The sequence below is a fragment of the Homarus americanus genome, unplaced genomic scaffold (assembly GCF_018991925.1).
Source record: "Homarus americanus isolate GMGI-L3 unplaced genomic scaffold, GMGI_Hamer_2.0 scaffold41366, whole genome shotgun sequence".
Lineage (NCBI taxonomy): Eukaryota > Metazoa > Arthropoda > Malacostraca > Decapoda > Nephropidae > Homarus > Homarus americanus.
Genome location: NW_024723541.1, coordinates 3890150 through 3912077, shown reverse-complemented (window position 1 = coordinate 3912077; position 21928 = coordinate 3890150). Strand labels below are relative to the sequence as shown.

The 21928-nt window shown below is 37.1% G+C and overlaps 2 protein-coding genes across 3 annotated transcripts in view; both read left to right on the top strand.

Annotated features, from left to right (window-relative positions):
* The window catches only part of LOC121863582, a 29069-nt gene extending 17226 nt beyond the window's left edge, over positions 1 to 11843 (top strand). Inside the window, exons 15-26 of the mRNA XM_042362299.1 lie at positions 206 to 407; positions 1803 to 2048; positions 2677 to 4215; positions 4436 to 4539; positions 4714 to 4957; positions 5696 to 5903; positions 6197 to 6342; positions 6968 to 7099; positions 7561 to 7739; positions 8545 to 8761; positions 9386 to 10780; positions 11660 to 11843. Coding sequence (XP_042218233.1) covers positions 206 to 407; positions 1803 to 2048; positions 2677 to 4215; positions 4436 to 4539; positions 4714 to 4957; positions 5696 to 5903; positions 6197 to 6342; positions 6968 to 7099; positions 7561 to 7739; positions 8545 to 8761; positions 9386 to 10780; positions 11660 to 11755 — 4708 coding nt within the window. The 3' untranslated portion in view covers positions 11756 to 11843. The remainder of the gene's footprint in view (positions 1 to 205; positions 408 to 1802; positions 2049 to 2676; positions 4216 to 4435; positions 4540 to 4713; positions 4958 to 5695; positions 5904 to 6196; positions 6343 to 6967; positions 7100 to 7560; positions 7740 to 8544; positions 8762 to 9385; positions 10781 to 11659) is intronic.
* Positions 11844 to 14959: 3116 nt separating this feature from the next.
* On the top strand, positions 14960 to 20438 carry LOC121863581 (ankyrin repeat and MYND domain-containing protein 2-like). Of its 2 annotated transcripts, XM_042362298.1 has the most exons (5): positions 15055 to 15191; positions 16347 to 16425; positions 17602 to 17907; positions 18175 to 18309; positions 19274 to 20438. In XM_042362298.1, the coding sequence occupies exons 2-5, from the start codon at positions 16360 to 16362 to the stop codon at positions 19973 to 19975; spliced, it is 1209 nt and encodes a 402-aa protein (XP_042218232.1). In that variant the 5' UTR covers positions 15055 to 15191; positions 16347 to 16359; the 3' UTR covers positions 19976 to 20438. The 2 variants fall into 2 exon arrangements, with proteins under 2 accessions (XP_042218231.1, XP_042218232.1); XM_042362297.1 differs by lacking the exon at positions 16347 to 16425 and having other exon boundaries at positions 14960 to 15191.
* Positions 20439 to 21928: the final 1490 nt, after the last annotated feature.

Genomic DNA, 21928 nt, shown 5'->3' with positions numbered 1-21928 from the left:
ACCTCAGAGGCTGCAGGTAATGTTATATGTTCTTCCTCTCCCAAAGGCTACCATTAATATCAATTCTTACTCATAATTGGTTCATTCTGTTGTTACGATACATAGATAACTTTCCTGCTATCTCAACTATCATTTTTAAGACCTTTACCCTATTAATTTTTCACTTATAAAGATTTGATTATAACAATATCTCTTGCTATTTCAGACTGATTACTATAGGCCTGCAACAATACTTGGATCCTAAATATTGGTATGATACGTGTAGGAAGGTCCAGTACCGACAATTGTTAGAGGCCCTTGATCAAACAGTCAAGAGCATTTTAGTGTCAAAGACATTAAGTCAAGCTACCAATAGGGTCAAAAATATCCGAAGCCGAGCCAATGATGCTCCAAATAATCCAGTATTGGTAAGTACAATAGCTACTTCCTGATTCCTTGGGGCGGTTTTGTTTTATTTTCCATTATTTTGATTTTCGTTTAACCTTTTACCATTTATTATCTCTGGTGCCTTATGACCTTAGCTGTTAGTGCTAAGATAGTGTTCATAGATCATTAAATCTTGATCCATGGGGTTGGGTGTAAAAAAAAAAGACTATTGAGATTATAATGATTGACACACTGTAAATCATTTAGTTACTCCTATGGTAAAAATAAAGATACCTGGTACGATACTGTATATTCCCAGTCCCAAAATAATCCCTCCAAATTCACTTTATAAGGGAAATAATGATGAGTAACAAATAAATGCTTTCAATAATTAAGAAAAAAGACATGTACATCCAAGCAAGGGTGGACAAGGAGCCAGGGAAGAAGGGGTCAGAAAGGGGTGATAAGAACGGGGGACAGGAACACCGAATCCAGGATTTGATTGATCATCTTTTGTAATTGGATGTATCGGAACTGTCTAGTATGAATTGTAGAAGCCAGTAAAGTTAGATTTATTAAAAATAACTTTTTTCTGGCAGAACCTGTACCCAGATGGCTTGGATGCCTTCCCTCCTCCTATTCCTGGGTTTTGCAGCTTAGTTTGTTAGGAACTGAGTCTAAAATGGCAAAAACAAGATGGCAGAGTCATACCTTATGACAGGATATGTGCTGATTGATCAGACACAGCTACAAACAGACCATGTCCATTTATTTTGGGCTGATGTTCCAATGGGAAGGTAGGGGTGGTTTATTTGCCCATTGGAATTAACACGTCTCCCTGAACTGCTGACTTGTGGGTTGTCCAAAGATACAAAGAGACCCAGTTTATAGCCTGTATTTGAGAACCAATCTGGATACAAATTTTACCAGAATAGAGAATTCCTGGGATGGGTCCAACTTATGTACAAAACAGTAAAAACAGGAAACATCTCATCTCCCCAGAAAGTTTGGCTAAACACTCTTTATCTTGTTTACATCAAGTTGTTTACCTTTATCAGACTTTTGATGATTACTATTATATGTATCAATCTTTATTCTTGGAAATTCTAAAGCAATAACTCGGTGTAAGTTAATGTAGAGGCTCTTACAATATTCTGTTTTAAACTTTTGCTTTCCCATTTTTACCTTACTTAATTAAAATGCCAATTTGTATGATTAGATACTGAGAAATATATCCATATTCATTTGGAAGAGGCATAGATAACTAGAACTTATCAAATTAAGCAGAAATGTTAAGAAGCATAACTCATCTGTTTCCTCAGATGATGTCGAGTAATTATTTAAGATATTGTCTGAAATTCCAAGCCATCCATCAACACTTTTCTTCTTCAAAATTACTGTTCTACTTTTATTAACTGTTCTTATTTCTTTGACAGAAATTCCTTGAAACTGGCAAATTGGATCTTCCCCCAGCAGAAGTAGAGACATTACTACCTTGTGTACCCTGTTCTGTTCAAGACTTCCCAGAGACATCTTTGCCAAACCCCTTCCAAAAACAGGTGAAAAAAAGAAATGCATCTCTCAGAAAAACCCTGCAAGATGTAGCTTCAAAGGCACTATTAGCTTGTGAGGCAGAAAAAAAAGAAGCAATCTATAGGGGTGCCGGGTCACGAAAAAAACTGGTAAGTATTGTATTAAGTTTATGTAATTCATCAAGTTGGGTTTCTGTGATTTATTATTGTTGTTTGAGTTTTGGGTGCTTCAACTGATAGGGTTATTGAGCATTTTTCATGAGAGGGGCAAGTGGATACAGACTTCATCTCGGTTCAAGGCATTGCCATATCAGTAAGGCAACACGTGTCTTATGATTATTGTTACTTTAGGTTTGCTTACGTGTTTTACCAATTCTAAAATCCAGGTGAGGATTGTTTTACTATGTGAGGTTTTTTCATCAGTTTCACCTTCACTTGGCAGGAATGATCACATGTGCCTTTGTTAAGGTATTTTGTATTCATTTTAGCCAGTGTAATAGTGCTTTTTATATTACATTAATTTTTTTTTTTAACACACCTTACATTTTGTTATTTATTAAAATCTACAGTGATGTTGGATAGTCCAGTTTTCTTCTTGGAATAGAATCTTCTAGATATGGGAGCTGGGCCTTATAGGAGCTAGTCTAGGAATCTCATTTACTGGACTCCAATTAAGGTAAATGGAAAAAGGTCAAAAGGGGGTTTATTTTTAGTGTAACTAGACTTTTTGTCATTAAATGATAACATCCCTGGGAGACCCTTTTCATTTTCATTTCAGACGCAGAATATTTTGATCGTTCAGTCATCTGGTGGAAGTAATCAGCTTCTTATACCACCTCAGGCATCAGAATCACTCAAGTCAAGTGTTGTTCACCAGTCTCCTGCAGGCAGTGTCTCAAAATTAAGTCTTGGCAGGATGCCAGATATGCCATCACCAAGTTGCAGTGAACAAATTGGTAAAAATAATCAGTCTTGTTCTTTTGGTAATCTTTCTACTGCACCAGACACTCGTAGTAATCAGTCTTCTCATGGGAATATCTTATTTGGGAAAACTGGAAATACTGTGGCATCTTCTTTAGTGTCGTATAGTGACGGAATACTAGGTGGAGTGTCTGTGGATTGTTGTCGAGAAGTAGCAAGAACTGGGGATGATGTTGGAAAAGTGAGCTCTTCATCTCCCCGCACAACTTTAGAATTGAACTGCCAGTCATCACGTGTAGAACTGAAAGAGAAAACTAATGTGAAGGAGAGCAGCTCAGGGTGTGCTATAAGTGATACTCCAGATGATAACCACGAGGAAGTACGTGATGGAGAAATAATGGACGATACTGGTTGTGATGATGGTATAGCAAGTGATACAGATTCTTTACCTGACCTAAATAAAGAATCTAACCAAAATGAGCCTGAAGGTGAAGTTAGAGAGACTATTGAGAAGCAGGATGTTGATCCAGCAGTTGATATAATGCAAAATGAAATCGACATGAGCATCCTACCTAGAACCCCCCAGAAGTTACATTCCAGTATATCACCTAGCAACTTATCTTTCCTTGACATGCCTTCTCTTCTGACCTCTGTACATAAGTCTGACCGTAGTGATTCATCAAGTGTTTCCTTTAATCTGTCACCACTTCATACTCCATCTCCACACAAATCTCTTAACACACCTGTGAAAGCAATAGAAATTAAGCAAACAGATCTCTTGCCTGTGTTTGAAAAGGAAGAGAGGAACTCAAGCCATATTTCCACCTTTTCTAAAAATCCCTTGGATTCAGTAGCAGTGTGTACATCTACCGCACCAGTAGTGTTACCAACTGCTACAGATGGTTCATGTGAGCCAAGTGTTCAAGTATGTTCAACAGAGCTGACTAAAGGAACAAGGCACAACAAGCAGAAGGTGACTCAGAATATTAATGATAATTGTAAAACCAAGTCTTTAGAGAAAAGTAATACAAGTGACCCAGATGTTCAGCTACAGAATCCATGTGGGACAACAGAAAACTTATCACAAATGAACACAGCATCACAGAACCCAGCTAACCAAAGCAACAGTGTAACATTAGTGACTTCAGTTTACCAAAGTCCTATTAGCTCTTCTGGTGTTGGTGAAGCAAGTCCAATAGATTCACTAAATATCTCTCTACAAAAAACAAAGCCATCATACCGAAGGATTTCACCTGCAAAGGGTTTCAGGTCACCCATGAAAACATCACCTCTAAAACAAGTTTCGCCCATTCTACGCAAATATCACAAATATTCCCCAAAGAAGAGACGCCCGGTGTCAACCAAGAAACTTTCTCCAATTCTGCCCAAAATATCAGTAAGTGAATAATACAATAATATCGTTTTGTCTTGTTTCTGTTTTTAATTTCAGACAAATTAGCTTTTGAATACTACCTACATATAATAACTAACAGCATTGTTACCATATATATTGTCCAAAATGCACTGTACAGGTATTTGAAAAATGAGTTACTGATCTGTGGGAATACTTATAATAGATGCATAACTGTATTCTATAAATTTGTTCTGTATTGCAGCGTCGGCCAAACCCTTTACAGAGAAGATTGGCACCTAAACCATCCAAGTCTTCATCAACAGTGCAAGATGGTGTGAGAGGAAGACATTCTAGAAGAACTACACGGTATCTCATTCATAATTTAATCCTTCCACTTCCTAGTTTTGAAATTGATTAATCTTTTAACTTGGTAAAACTTGCTATTGTATGAGGATTGAGTACTGTAGTGTGTGTTCAACTTGGGTGTCTGGAAGCTATTAAGATACTTTAACAAACTAAATTATTATTTTACATTTACAGAACAGAAAGTTTTCTTCATGGAAATAAAGAAACAGGTGATGGAGATCTTTTACAAATGGAGGACGAACTCATGGAGACTAACACTTCCATTGACTCTACCCGTAACCTCTCTCAGCCTGGCACAGTTCATCAGTCTGAGGAAGAGTTTGAAGGATATTCACTGGAAGATGAGGATGAAGAGGATGAAGATGAGGAGGATGAGGATGAAGAGGAGGAAGAAGAAGAGGATTTGGAGGCTGCACAGGTGAGATAAATGTGTAGAAATAAAGGAGAAAAATATGATAGGAGAGATTATTAGCAAATTGATCCACACAGTGATAACCAAGTCACAAACGCTCATGTAATTTTATTTTTTGCTTATGGGAGTCATTTGTTGTAAACTAAGATGTGATACTTAGTACAGTAGTTACTTTTCCTCTCTACTGTGATGGAGAAATTTAGAGCAGCTATCATACAGGATTAGATGGATGGCCATATAAAATTCACCTTTGCTTTTTTGACTAGTCAGCTGGAGTTGAAGGATGAGCGATCTGTCAGACCCAATTTGTTCATTTAAGCATATGTAGTATTTACTCAAAGTAGATTTAAAGTGAGGAAGCTAATATATTTTAGATTTGATGTCCCAGAATCCTCACTGGTCTTTGAATCAACGTTGATCATGGAACCCAGTGATCCAGTGCCAAATAGGAAAGTTTTTTTTTTTTTTTTTCATTTTACAGCTTTGTCCTTTTTGGTAGTGTAACCGGCCATTGAATTATATGGCTTCTCTGTAGGGCAGCAGAGAGGGTGTTATAGTTCTGATCATTCGTCCCCATCATATGGTCATAGAATGGGATTTCATACTGCAGTCCTTCATATGTATCACCAATCAGTAATGTCCTCACTTTGAATATAATTGTTTAAATTGAAGATGAGAAAGGATATTGAGTAGATGTAATCAAGGAAAGGAAGGATCATTTTCATGTGTGATATAATTTTTCAGCAAAGAGAGGAGCATCTGGCAGCCCTATTGAAGGCTTCATCTACCATAGCCTTGAGAAGAGGCGGTGGTGGAGATGGATTTGATAAAAGACTGAATGGTGTAGGAGATGTGGCTCAAGGAGAGAGAAGACTAACAAAACAACAAAGAAGACTTCAGGCACGCATTAGTGCCCTTTCTTATTCACCAGATACTGTGAGCCAAGACAAATGTAAGTACAGTAACTTAATCTTTCACACACACACACTCACTTTATTTTTTCCGACTGTAATGCAGGGTGTGTGTGTGTGTGTGTGTGTGTGGTGGAGGGAGGGGAGGGTGGATGGGTTTTATTATTATTTTTTTTACACTCATGTAACCTTGTCTTCTTACTTCACCCAGAACTTATAAATGCAACTGATCTCAGAGTTTTGGATATACTTTTAGTTAAGCTGGCCAATGAGTTAACTGCATTTTGTGTGGCTTCCTTTCTACATTTTTTATACACCAGTTTATTCCTTTCAGTCATGGCTCAAAGTTTCCTGATGCGAGTTAGAGAGGCATTAGTGGTGAAAGATCCTTCAGCGTTTAAGGAATTCTTGTGTATACTCAATGAGTTTATAGAGACCCCTTCCAGGAGTCCACTTCAACTGTATTATCAGCTGTCTGAGGTATGTTTGAGTATTGATATAAAGAGCCTTGGTAATCAAATTTGTGTTCCCAGGTGGCCTGTTATACACAGTGATATCCCCGTTAGCCGGAACAATTGGTGCAGAGCACTTCTGGGAATGAGAGATTTCCGGGTAACGAGACGACTCTCTCAAAGCCGTAAAAAAATCCCCCATCCCCGAAATTTTCCGGGTATCTGGAAAATTTTCTCAGAATTTTCCGGAAAATGTGCCCCATGGAAAATAATTCCCAAAGCCGAAATTATCCTGAAAATTCCTGCTTAGGGAACATTTTTCTGAGAAAATTTCAATTCCGGCTATCGGAGAGTTCTGGGTTTGAGGGATTCCGGCTAACGGAGATATTACTGTCCACTATATTATATTGTATTAGTTTTTCCCCAGTAGGTTTGAAACTGACTCTTGGCTTCCATTTTCTTTCTTCTTATTTCTCAATACTGTACACAATACTGTACTGTACTTGTCACTGACCAGAGGAATAATAGTTTGGTCCCTTGTTGATGGCACCATCAACATGACAACAATGGCTCCCACCAAGTCTAATTTACCTTGTTGAAACATCTTGTGTACTCAGGATGTACACATAGTTATTTCTCTTTTTGTTTTTCAGGTTTTAAAAGACTATCAACATCTCACTGAGGAATTTGTGTCCTTCCTTCTTCCTCAGCAAGCAATGGCAATTGGCAAATATCCTCAATATTGTGCTATTCACAGGATGAGGGACTTCCTTGAAAAATTAGAGGTTTGTATTATTTTGTACAAATGCATTACAGCATATAAGTCATGTCTAAATACATACCATGATCATTGCATACTTGCATGACAAGTGAATTATTCCAGGTGTGATTCCTGGCTGTAGTAGAGGATTGGGTTCACTCCTTGTACACTTGGCAAGGAAATAAATACATAATTGGGTGTGTTTAGTGGACAAGCATCTTACCAAGAGGATAGGGTAACCCATTAGCTTCTGAATGATGGTGAAACAACCCTTTAGTAGACTAGCATCCTGCCAGAGGAGTAGATTAATTCACTATCTGCCAAGATATAGCATTTATCATTAAAATCTAGGGTCGTCAGGCTCTATTTACCATAGTTAAATAATGTTGTGGTTCATTTTCAAAGTTTTTTGTAAATTATTAGCTAAGAGGACCATGTTAAGATTAGCTATTATTAACTCTTACTGTAATTTAAATCTTTTTTCAGTTGCAATTCTGCAAACAACCAAAATATATTCAAAAAATTATCCGGCTTCTCCAGTCCATGCAGAATTCATCTGATGTGAATATTGAAGAGGTGAAAGCTGCCATGACGCCCCTCCTCAAGTATCCTCACTTAGTGGAATGCTTTATTCAGTGTTTCCCCTCACAACCTCCAGCTCCAAGGTGTGTGGTTTGTCAAACATAAAATATACTTGAGTCTTGTGTATTTTGGAGATAGACTTACTACTGTGTATTACAGTAGGAAAACACATAAAAAAACCACTGCTGGTGAGATAGGTTAATAGATATGTGGCACTGGATGTTTCAGCATTACAAATTAGGTCTCCTTGTACTCATAGATTAATCTCTTCTAAAAAAACAAATTTACACACTTCCAATGCTTACTTTTACCCTTACACATTCCCTTGCTTAGCTCAGCCATAAAACAATGTGGCAGGATCAACCACGTCAGTTTTAGTTACATGAGCCTCCAGGTCAGACACTCCCAATGGATGCAAAGCTCTGCCCCATATTATTATTTTATTTATATTATTTTTTTTTCATTTTTTGTTGTGTTTTACTGGTGGTCACACAATCCTTGGTACATCTCTCTGAATTTGTGATATACTTGACATGAATGTTTACATATTTTAGTGATGTAGAATTGGGCTACATAGAGTCTGTTCCAGGTCAGTTAGAAAACAGGATTTCAGGATCAGTTCCACAGATTTTTCATACATTTTATTTACTATTTTAAATGGCCATTGTGTCACTTAATTGACAGAATAATCATATGATAAAATTCTTAGTTCATTGTTGTGTCATGGATTCATACAGGTGTGGATGGTTAGTAGCCTTAATGAATGGTTGCAGTTTTGCTAGCACAGTGCTGTTTACAGTGTCAGAAGGGATGATAATGACTCTGTATATGTTTATACTGTATACTATTGTATCAGACAGCTACTTACTGACAATTTCTATTTTCCAGCTTACCAAGTGATTTTGAAGACATATCAATAGACCATCCAGGAACTCCTGACAGTATGGAGAGTTTGGTTTTACCAGATGATGATAACACCCCCCCAAATCACTGCATGTGTCCATGTCATATTCCAGCCTCCGGCTCACCAAACAGTAACACAGGGACCCAGCAAACTCTACCCAATTCTGGACGCATGGATCACTGTAGTTCATGTGCACTAAGGGTCTGTATTCTTTTTATTTGTATTTATTCTTTTGGTTTCTTTTAAATGTACAGTCTCTTTCAAGATTCTTCAAACACTGCTGGAAACAGCTGGCAACTCAAGGCCGTTTGTTTACTATAGTACGTAGTATAATATAATACGAAACAACAAAGCTCAATCATTAATTAAGCAAACGGCCTTGAGTTGCCAGCTGTTTCCAGCAGTGTTTGAAGAATCTTGAGCGAGACTGTATGTAAATGTATATAGTATAGCGAATGGGAAACAGTCGTGTGTATGTATAATTAGAATGCAAGATGTTAAGTACAGTAGAGTGTAAGTAGAGACGAATTGCTGGTGTGAGATGTAAAGGTAAAGCTGCTCAGTAAAAAACAGTACACATCTTCACATTCCCTATTTTTGACAAATAAACAGTTGTTTATTTTGTGGGATTTCTACTCTACTGTACTGTATAGTACATGAATTTTAATATTACTTTTATAAAAGAGATAGCATTTAATAGATTTATTGTTATTATTATCAGATAGTAAGTCAGAGAAATACTTACCTATACACTTGTTACAAATTAAGGTATCAGATGTACTATTTTATTATTTTTGTTTATTATTATTATTATTTTTTTTTTAGTTTTCAGAAGGTCGGATATATCTTCAGTGTGGTAAAACACTCCGCCCTGCCAAAGTAACGTACCAAACACCAAATGTTAAGAAGGAGGAATTTGATGACAAAAATACTCACAATCAAGCAAATGGAGGTAATGGTCAGACTGCAACGGACTTGAGTGAAACATCCACCAAGAGCAAAAGTTTAGGAAAAGGGAAGCTTTCGCAAGCCAAAGACCCAAGTGAAAACGTACCCATGAGAAACAAAGAAAATGCAAATAAAGTGGCGTCTGGGGGCAACCCAAACAGTACAATGCATGGGACTGCGTTAAAGAGTAGAACAGTAGTGTCATGTGAAGAGAAGTCTGCCAAAGAAGATACAGGTGTTCAAGTTGAGAATGTAGATGGTGTTATCAGAGGCAGAGGTGATAATGTGGACACTGCCAAGGATACTTCTAATAGCAGAAATCATGAAACCATATGTGGTAAAAATGAAAGCGTATCGGATGGAAAAATATCTTATACAAAGAAAACCTGTGCGAATAAAGGTCACGAGAGGTTAGAGGGTAACACAAGCGTTGAAGCTTTCGTTAGGTGTGCCAGTCACTGTAAATCAGGCTTCCCTCAAAGTGGTGTAAAGGCTAGTGCTGGTGGTAGTGTTGAAAATTCAAGCATCTCTCTCAGGAACAAAAATTCATCAGGGCTTCCTTATTCCTCTCCAAAAGAAGTTTACAATGACAGTTCCATCGCACCTTCTTGCTCAAATATAAACTCTTTTCGTATTTTCGGTACAATGAATGAACTTGGTCAGAAAGTGAGCGTGTTAGATGAGCGAGAGAAACCCAGTGCTGGTGCTGTCATTATCACAGACAAGTTTGAGTTGCAGAAGGAGTATAAAGCAACCATTTGCCATGTACCACTCACAGCACTTCATACTAAAACAGTGGAAACTCGGGAAAGCTCAAATGCAGAAAAATCATTAAATGAAGAACTGTCCGCAAATAGTAATGTAGATAATCAGAATGCTGGTGGCGCATCCCAAATTTATTTCTCACATTGCAGCTCTGTAAAAAGCTCAAAAACAGCCACAGAAAGAGACTCACAAACACCAGAAAGCTTATCAAGTGTATCCTCATCATCACATAATCAATTTTCCAGAAAACATTCTAGAGTTGAAACAAAAAGGCGAATGAAAAATATAACGGAAGATTTGGATATCTCGCCAATAAAGTCATCATCATCATCTTCGGCGAGTTTGTTAAATGATCCATTTTCATCTGTAACTCCTTCATCTTTGAAATATGTCGGCTGGACCAAGGATGAGGATCGAATGATCCTGACACTGGTACAGCAGAAGGGTGCAACTGATGCTGTCTTTCAAGAAATAGCTGATGCTCTTCCTTCAAGAGAGTATCATGAGGTTAGTGGGTTGCTTGGGTTATGTGTTGCTGATTTAATAATAATAATTCATTAAATGTCAGATTATCAATTGCTGCTTGAAACAGTTTCAGGCTCTCTATAAAAAAAATCACATCCCAATTTACTGCACATTAACTACAAATACTCCTCAGTGCATATACTACAACATTACATGTGTTTTATAATATACATACTCTAGTGTATATACAGGGTTTTATTCTGCAGCCACTGTACTTATGGAGAGAAAACAAAGGAGTGTAGTTGATATAGCCTCAGTTCAATCCTCTTATCTTAACAGATTCCTGTTAAGTCAAATTTTAATGTAACTTCTCTCTGTGTGCATATGAAGTGGAATCCCATAATAGGAAATTAGTGACTGGTATTGTTAGATTAATAGGATTGAACAATACAGTATTATGAAAGTTGAGGTGTGAAGCATTTGACTCCTTGCTCATGCTTGAAGATAGGTAAGACAAGCATGAGGACAACTGGTCTGCTGCTTTGGCAATATAAATAATTAAATTGGGGAGAGACATTGAGGATTATTATAACCTGTGCCCGGGGATGGCAACCAGAGTTATACACCATTCCATATATTTGCAAAACACCATTTGCAGCCTTTAAATAGCAAGCATCACTTTGTCCTGTGGCAGCTCACTGACATTTGGCATTAGCTACATGGAGTTCTTCTGTATTGCATGGGATCCTGCATTTGTGTTTTAATCTGCACATTTTGGAAAGCTACAGGCTGACCCGTGTCAGACTGGGGTGAACAGTTTTCAATTTGGCTTTGATGGGACAAGTCTCAGTTGTTGAGTTGTTAAGTTTTACAGTACATAAAAAATTTGAAGCACAAAATCGGTAATTTTTCTTGTTACAGGTATTGGAACGCTTCAATATCTTGGTGAGGCTGATGATGGAGGAAACAGATGTTGAAGACACCTTGTCCATCAGTAGCGAAGACAGTATGATCTAGTAGTCAGAGGCAGTGGTACAAAGAGAGTGGAGTTATATACAGTATATTTTATATTACAAAATATTTCCATTAAAGTTTTCCATTTGGAGTGTTTGTTTTACATTCATCTTTATTGTTAAGTGATTACAAACAATTGTACAGACCTTGTTTTAAGAAATGAAGACACATAATAAACTGTGTATGAAATTTTAGTTCAGTCGCTTCCCCAAGGGTTTCTAACACCTCTGAAGAAGGTCTTTGCCATCTGTGATTAGGGTTGTGCCTTCATTATTTTGGTGGTAGTGGCGTTCCAAGAGGGAAGAATACATTACCGTGCGCTTATATTAGGACAGCTTTGTTCTTTCTTGCTGTACCTTCCTACCACTTTAAGTTTTCAAAACAAACTCTGGAGTGTAGACGAGGCTGTCTCGTGTCCTAAGGTCTGCTTTGGGTTGGCTTTTCCTGTGGATCAACTTCTTTGATGCATGAAGTCATCATATGTCCAGATCATGCTTACCAAACCAGTCATGATATTTCTGCTTCAGATGGCCAAGAACCTTTAGTTTATGCATTGTAGACTTTGTCCTCTAGAAACTGACCAGTGTCTCTTAATGTCCCCCTGTGTATGATCTAGATTTTCAAATTTCCAAACTCTGCTTTAGTATCACGCATCAAGGTTTCTTTGTCCAGGGATGATAATTGAAAGAACATATTTTAAACAAAGGCTGACTACTGAATGATAAGCACTGTACAGTAACAGCATGCATATCAGCTAAAGTCAAGCTGCAGGGGTACTGTGAAAAAAATATGAAGGAAATTTTTACACATTTACAAGAGAGAGCACACCCTGAGTTTATGTCAGATATCAAAGTAATAATGAAAATACTGTATGTTTTTATTACCAATTTTCTTATCTCGCTAGCTTATTTTGCTATGCTCAATGCTCCCAATGTTATTAAGTCTATAAATTGGCTTTCAATATGTTCACATTCTCCTACAATCACCATATAACTTACTCCTTACACTCACTAAAGACAAGTACTGTGCTGTACAGTAGACTCGTCTACCCCCATGCACACGGTCACTCGGCCATTTTCCTTATTGTCCAATTTCCCCTCATGTATAATCTCATAATATGTGGAAAATTAAATGAAAAATTATTCGTTATTCTTAAATTTCATATGCTAATTACTTAAACACACTCCTAGAAGTATCTTTACGGAGGGGTCCGATAAATTTAAAAATGAACACTGCGACTCCTGTTGTCTCGGTAGGGTTGTCAAAATCCTTCATCTGTTGTCATATTGTCTAACACAAAATTGTAAAGATACTTTTTGGAGCACGTGTACAATAAAGATGTAAAATTGAAAATATGGAATTTGGAATTGAAGAAACGGTTGGAGGCGTGGAGAATCCCGGCAACACGCGGGGTAGGGTGAGTAGAGCGTCAACTATGCTGTAGAGTACTGTACTGTACTGCATGTATTTCACTTAATAATGGGAGTCTGGGAAAATGTGTTTCAGTTTATGGAAATCGACTCATTTGGGGAACAACTGCCTGTACAGTACTATTATATCCACTTGTAAAGCTATACATGTAGACATAATGAATGTAAAAATTTTATTTGTGCCTCGTGCCACAGAAACAAGATTGTTCAAGACGTTTCCCATATTAGTTGATCTACACAGAGACTTGACTCGGCATGGTAGGGTAGACTTTTTAGTTGAGGTTGGGATCAATAACAAGGAGTGTGTGCTGCTGGAAGGAATGGTCTGTCATTAGTGTTGAGTAAGAAGAGGATAGTAAGAACTGAGTTACGGGTTACTACAGCATTGATATGAAAGTAATGTAGCAAGAATGTGATGCATCATAAGTGAATTAAGGTTTTTTTTTTTTTAAGAGGGGATCCAAAAAATTTAATTAAGCCATTGTTGCCCGAGAACACCAGGGAATGGATCTTAAAATTTATAAAGAAGTCAATAAATTGGAAGTACAGTTCTGTATCGAGTACTGTACTGTGTATTTCAGCCACAACCAATTTTCAAAAGATCAAACAAGAATTACAAACAATGAAAGACAGTAATACTTCACATATTGTAACAGTATCAAGTGCTGTAAACCACAGACATTGATTATTGTATATATCATATTGGATTATAAAGTATGATGGTTTGATTGATAGATAGATGTTTATTCAGTAAAATCCTTACATAAATTCACATTGATTCAGCATTTACATAAACAAATCAGGTATATAATCTACATAGTGCAGTTATATTCTTAATAGGAGTTAAAGTGATTAGGTAACACTAGGGTAATTTATTTTTTCGTTTTATCTGATGTATAAATGAATAGCTCAGTGGTAGAGCCCGTGCATAGTGAATCAGTAACTGCATTCATGACTTTCTGAACATCACTGAATAAACAAGAGCTGTGGAGCAAAACTGAACACTACTACAGAATTAAACTTTAACTCATGGATACAGTTCAGCTTCATTACTTGATATGCACAAGTTTTCATCTCGAATTAATCTTCAATATTTTTTATTTATAAAAACATCCCTTCTTATTCACAACATTGTAAAGAAGCTTGAAGGGGGAGAAGTCAGAGTAGGAAAAATGCTTGCAAGCGATCATGATATTAGACATTTATATCTTGTTCCATGATGAAAATACTGGATTGATTATATAAAGTCGAAGTAAAATATATATATAAGCATTGGAGAGGCACTTGTACTGGTAAATACACTTTGATAACATTATTAATTTATCAAAGTGTGTAGTTATTGATCTTTTGTATATTGTACCTCATACCGTGTGCCTACATGGGGCTGTTGTCATGGAGGGGGCCACTAATGAGTCACGTGATGCCACCATTGATATATTAAATATACCTGCCAATAAATCGATAAACCTTTGGTGAGCACAAGTGACTTAAGGTATTTTTAGTGTCACATTGTATTTCTTTTTGTATTATTTCTCATTAATAATTTCATTTATATGCAGTACTGTACTTGAAATGAACCAGGGCGTTTGATTTACCCTTTATCAGGTAAACCAAATAGAGGATCATGTTTATCGATAATTAATTTGGATAATCCACACGATGACATCACATAATACTGACCAATGAGAGAGAGATTTTATACGCTATTGGTCATCGAGGGAGTAACGTCATAAGATATTGACCAATGAAAGAGGAGGGAGGGAGCTGGATACATGTGAAGGTTCCAGAGCGGCGACCAGAAGTAAACAAGCATGGCAGATGTCAAGAGTGGGCAGGATGCACCTCCAGCTATCATCCAACTTGTTACTTTGGGTGATATTACCACCATGAGGAATTTACTACTCAAGGGTGAAGCCAAGGTGAACGACACGGACAGTAACGGCATGACAACCCTCCATCATGCTGCTTATAAGGGAAATACTGACATGTGTAAGATGCTGCTTGCTCATGTAAGTATAGAGATGCTTCAGTAATCTTGTATTTAAAGGGAGTAAAATCACAAGTGAGTTTGTTTAAGTCTGGGAACTACCTGAAGTACTACAGTATCAGATAATGATCTACCTATATTTGGGTGTTTTGTGTGCTATGAATCTCCCAAAATGTAGCATTTCCTTATATTTTATTATATAGTTTAGAAATGCGGTAAAGGCGTAAGGTGACCACCAGAAGTTGTTGGATTATTTTACTTTCGGACATGGTGTGCCCGAAAGTTATAAACTACTTAAACATTTAGATCCCCATATTCTGAGCATTTTGAACCCCATATATACATGACGGAAGTGGATGATAGTGATACAATTGAATTTAATTGCTTTTAGGAACTTTTTAGTCTTCGTCTGTTAGATGTTACCGCAGGCAGGCACAATATTGACTGACATCCAGTCGTGACCAATGATGTATCGATATCTACCTGCAAATTTTTTTTTACCACTCACATTTGCATTTTTCAAAGCAGCTTGGGTAAGGTTTTGAAAATCTATGGCTTGGAAATTCAATGACCAGTTTAACAGTGGCTGTAGTCTAGATTGGGTGTCAATCATGCTCCTACGATTATTTTAAGTTTATTGTTGAGTTTTACGAAAAAGACGATAAAGCTATAGAATTCCTACGTAATCACGGTGTTCTCCCTAAGACTGTTGAGTGCCAACACTGTAAATTTAGAAGGACAAGCATCAGTGGTTTTGTAATAGGCCAAGAAGGGTTATAAAGAAGATATAAACGAAAATTTGTAAATACGTGATCTCGGACTTTTAACTATGGTATTGTGCTTTCGGACATGGCACGGCCCAAAGGTTAGGTTAGGTTAGGTGTTCTCCACCCAAAACCCTGATTTCCCAGGTTTTCCCCCATTATCGTTGGGTGAGTGGAGAGGATATCAATTTCCGACAAAAATGAAGGTCATATTCGTTTAAAACACACACAAATACACAAGAAAAACAAATTGATCAACCCTTAGGGATTCATGTCCGAAAGTAAAAATTTACCACTTTCTATTATAATTTTAAGTATTTTGTTAGGATTTTTTTTTTATTTACTCTATCACGCTTCACAATTCTCCTCCTGGCGCCATTTTTGTTGTTTATCTCGCTGAATCCCTTTTCAAGAGATGTTTCCTAAATGATGGTGAACGCTTCCACGTATTCCTCCTCGCCATTGCTGATGTATATCAACCTCAATATTAAGGTAAGTATTTTAACTCAATAAATTAACACAATAATGCATAGAACCTGAACCTAACAAACCCATAGGATGGGTATGCTTGGTCGGGTTCTATTAGGTTCTCTGCATTGTCTTTCTATTTTTGTTTTTAATATCATGATGTTAGTGTGTAGAAAAAATTTCAACCAATTCGGACAATTCCCTCTGGTGGTCACCCTTTTCTACACTTTTACCAGAAATACTTAAGGTAGAAAATAATAAATGCTATAATCACAGAAAATACCATTGTACACTTGTATGAGTGGCTGCTGCTGCTGTAGCTCAGTGGTTCATTCCATGTGACACAAATCCCCCTAACAGTTTTTATTTAATGTTTTTCATTCCAATTTATATTTTAAAACATAAAATAACATAAAATACAATTTTGTTACAGAAAACACCATTGTATGCTCATGTTAGGATATTTGGGTGTACAGTACAGTATATTAGGTGATTTATGCTACTGGTGTGGCAGTTGTTTGTTGTTTGGGTAAATATTCGTCCATTGGCTGTCCTCATGTTTTGGTACGAGAAAAGGTTTTCGGGCGTTTTTCGGTGTGTTTTACTCAGATCTGACATTCACTTATTTTGCAAATTAGCATTTTAGCAAAAAATTAAAATTAAAATTTTTAACAAACTGCTAATTTGCACAAAAATGGAGGTCAAGTTTGGGTAAAACACACAAAAAAAAAGAAAAAAAGAAAAACAATTCTCATAGCAAAGGAATCAACCAACCTATCTAACCTAACTTAACCTACAAGTAGGAGGAGGAAACAACTGACAATAAGTGAGGAGTATAACCTCAGGTAAACATGGCGGAAACCTGCAGACAGCCAATGGACGAATAATAACCATGGTTTGTTCCTGCTATTACCGGACATAGTTAGACATTCACATACAGTATATGACAGTAAGACGAGAAATATAATGTTGAAAATATAAACACAAAAGATTGTTTCTTAAATTTCTCTGTACAGTATGTTATTGAAAATATTCAAGATTAAAGTACTGTACTTTACCGTACCATACTGTGCTATACAGTGCTGTGCCATGCTGTGCTGTGCCATGCCATCCTGTGCCATGCTGTACTGTACTGTACTGTACAGAAACTTAATAGTTTCTTAATGATTTGGTACTGTACTATGCTTTCCATTCCTATAGGGGGCAGATGTCAGTTCTGACAGTCATGACCATCGCTACTCTGCACTACACTTTGCTGCACTCTCAGGAAGTACAGAAACAGTGCAACTTTTGTTAACATCTGGAGCTAAAACATACCACACAAATACCCTGGGGAGAACAGCTGCACAGATGGCAGCATTTGTTGGCAACCATGCAGTAGTGGCACTGATAAACAACTATTTACCTTTGAGTGATGTGTTGAAATACACTGAACCCACAGGGCTTGAGAAAGAAGCAAAGCTGCCATCCTCAGTTGCTAAGCCACTTTATGACCTTATAATGCAGGTAAGAGAATACTTCTGTGTTTTAAATCTTAAGAACTCATACTGCTGTCTAGTTAGTGAGGACTGTGGGAAAGGTGGAATTTGAGGACATTCCCTGACCAAGTTAGACTTTATATTGGCTTTTATATGGAAATATAATTCAGCTTGGATATAGCTAATGTAATCTTGACTGGATCAACTTACCATAATACCTTATATCCAGAATAACTGTCTACTTATACTGTATATGTGTATGAATATTTACTAATCAAATGCTTTGTGTTTGTAGGTAAATCTTCATCCAGTAAAGATTGCCTTCTCTGTGGAAAATTCTGAGGAACTACAGAAGAATATTACAAGTGCCTGGAAGGTTTTGGAAATAATGTGTGAAAAGGAGAGTAAACAATCAGAGAATGTCAATGAGGTATGTGGATTTTGATTAAATTGTCGTATACTGTACATGAATAGTATAAGAAAAAGTAATTTAAGACTACAGTTTTGTATGAGCTTGTGGTACTTTAGTTTCTGTATGGGCAACCACTGGATGTAAGGAAGAAATAAGTTAGGAGTATTGAATGATGAACCAAGAATACAAAGTAGTGACAGAGATATGTAAGTGTATGGTGCATCAGACATTGGTCCAGTTAAAGTTTGCTAAGGTGGTATGGGCGTACTTAGAGAATGAGAATCAATTTTGGTTGTGTTTTATCTAGAAGTGGGTAGTTGAAGAGTGTGTGAGAGGAATACAGAATGAGATGGGCAGATGCAGAGAGGGAGGTACTGAATAGCAGAAAGATGAATGTCCTTGGAGCAGCAGTGCCTGCATGGTATCAAGTGGTGGGTGTTGATGGATGTATTGCTTGTGGATTGTATGATGTGATGGATGAACCAAATTGAAAATTTGGGGCTGTGTTGTGGAAGAGAAACACTATAGCTGAACATTCTTGTTACAGTAGTTAAGGAAAATGAATTACCAACCATGAGTGGAGAGTTTGTGATGTTGCTGGACTCATGCACCATGGTATGAGTGAAAAGTAATATGTGGCAAATACTGTAATGATTATGATATATAGGAGAGATATCATGTGTTACTGACTCTAAATTGTACGTATTTTCATGTAATAGACATGGTAAAGGCAGCTATACCCAGTGTAACTTACTGTAGTAGATTCATTCCATAAAAATGTAGTACTAAGTTATGTACAACATGTTTTCCATAGATTCTCAAATTGTTTTTAAAATCCCAAACTGATACTTAATAATGGACTATGCTATAAGAGGATGATCCCCAATTCATCTGCTTCATTATTACAAAACTACATTAAGTTAAGGATATCTTTTAAGTCTAAACATGGACATGAAGCACTAACTCCCAATTTTTTTTACAGGTAATTTGTTTGAAGTTTCATTACTTGGCATTTGTTTTCAAGACTTTAGAAAAGGAATTGAAGAAACTTGAGCCCATGATGGAGGAGGAAGGATTTGTGAAAGACAATTCCATATTTGAAAGTATCATTAGAAAATGGCTAAGGGGACGTCATTCAGATGGGTTTGAGGAACACCTAGAGTATTACATCAGAGACGCCATCAAGAGTTTCCCTTATGTCGAAATGCCGTTGTTTATGCAGTTGGCTCGAAACATAACTGGAGGTGAAATAGGTGATACATCAGCTCTTTGTATACTTAGTGGCTGCATTAATGGACAGCGGGCTTTCCAGGATGATAAAGCTTGTTCCACCTGTGGTCAAGAGCAAAAAGCCCTAAAGAGATGTTCAAAATGTAAGATGGTACAGTACTGTGATCGGTGTTGCCAGAAACTCCATTGGCCCATTCATAAAAAATTTTGTGATATGCTTCAGATAGAATATAAGAAACAAATGAAGAAGTTAGAAGAAGAAAAGGAGAGAGAAGCAGAAGAAAATGAGGAAAAAGGAAAGAGGGAAAAAGAAACTGAGAAGAAGAATTTGAAAGATGAAGAATTAGCAAGTCAAGAAGTAAGGAAAAGGGAAGAGAATGTAAAGAAAAATGAGGACACAAAATGTAAAGATGAAGAGATGGCAAGTGGGATGAAGAAGGTAGAAATTAAATAGGTGTTCAGGTTATACTGTATTGTGTATTTTTTTTTACTACATCTTACAGTACTGTACAGGTACTGTACTGTTCTACACACACACACACACACACACACACACACACACACATATTACCACACAATTATGTCATTAGCTTCATAGACATTGACACAGGAATATGAATGTGGGATTGTATTTTGAGGTTTAGCATTTATTATCACAATCTATTAAAGCCTAATCTGTTCATCTTGGTAGGTCAGGATAGAACACATTTATCATACGTAACAGTTATAGATTTTATTTATCATACAATACAGTTTTGGATTCATATTTTCCTGTATGTTTTCAGCTATGAAGCCACTTCCTATTAAGAGTATTTCATTATATATTTCAGGATATTGTTCTGAATCATAAACCAGAAGCTATTAATTGTATCTAGATTTGAAGATAATTGTAAAATAAATTTATTGATGGAATTACATTACTAATTTTTATATTATTTTTCATATGAAAGTGGCATTACAAAGATAATGCGATGAAGCTAAACTTTCAGGAAGAGCATAATGAATTTTATGAATACTGTACATTGATAAATGTATACCCTCTGGGGAAAACTTAGTATGTCTTTCAAGAATGACAAGTGTAATTACAGCAAGTTATATTGTACTGGCTAGTGTTAAAAAAGATTAATTATATGAAGATGATAATATACTTTTTCACATTAGATGACCTATTGGTTACAGTTGGAGGTGAGGTGAGCCCCAGTTTTAATAAGCCCAAACCATAACCAACCCATGAGGATATGGAACCTGTTTGGACTTGCCACCAATTGGGCTTATCTGACCAGTCATTGTAATAATAATCTGACATGAACATATTATTTAGTGATAGATATAAGGTTGACTTTGGATATTAGCATACCTGGCTAGGTAGGTACAGTCACCCACACTTCCGTCTGGAATAGTTAGTATTGGCAATCCTCTCCATGATGTGTGAACCCATCTAAAGATCTTCAAGGCCATCTCACACAGAAAGTCATGCTAGCTACACTGCATGCCTTGAGCTATGTTCTCCCACTGGGAAACAGAGTCCAAGCTGTGTGTTATTTAGTTCAGCTTCATTAGTCAAGATGGCCAGAGGTGCTCCTTGGAGTGGTTATTATTCAGATAATGAGGTTTTTACATCTCACTTTAGGATTTAATAAGGAAAAGAGGAAGTGGGTGCATGAAACAAAATCATTTGACAAATTTCATCATTTAGGAAATGTTGTCCTTTCTTTCTAGCCTTGTACTTTTTCAGTCATGTCATATACTGTAGGCATGGATGTCTTCTGACTTCATGAATCAGTTTCTTCAGAGTCCTCACTGATGCACAATATGAAATCAAAACAAACATGAAATGCAGTGTGAGAATGAAACTAACTAGACACACAAGCGACCAACAGCCACATTGCTAGGAAATGGGAGAAAATTTTGTATGTGCCAGCACAACCAATGCTGTGCCAAGAAAAATTGTTGGCCCAGTAATCTAAAATTGTATGGCATAGCCAATTGGCATGCAAAGCATTGTTGCTGGTGTGAGTAACTAAATTTAAAAACTATTGCAGCAATTAAATACCATGTAGCACATGTGCATAGCATAGCTTTTGGTGTGAGACAGCATTCATAGGCGGTACCCCCAGAGAGCCTCCCAGAAACAGTGCCTTCAGTGGCCCTGCCAAGAGAAGCGCCACCGGGGGCAGCACTTCCAGGGGCCCTACCAGAGGCATAGCCAGGAAACATACCAGAGGCGAGATCTTTAGGGGCCCTCTCGGGGGATCCTCTATATGGGCTTTCCCAGGGGAGGCACCACCAGGGTAAGTGCTCTCATGGGCCCTAACAGGGGTGGTGCTTCTAGGGACCCTACTAGGGATGGCACCCCAGGAGACCTCACAGGAGTAGTGCCACTAGGAGCTCTACTTGGGGTGGCACT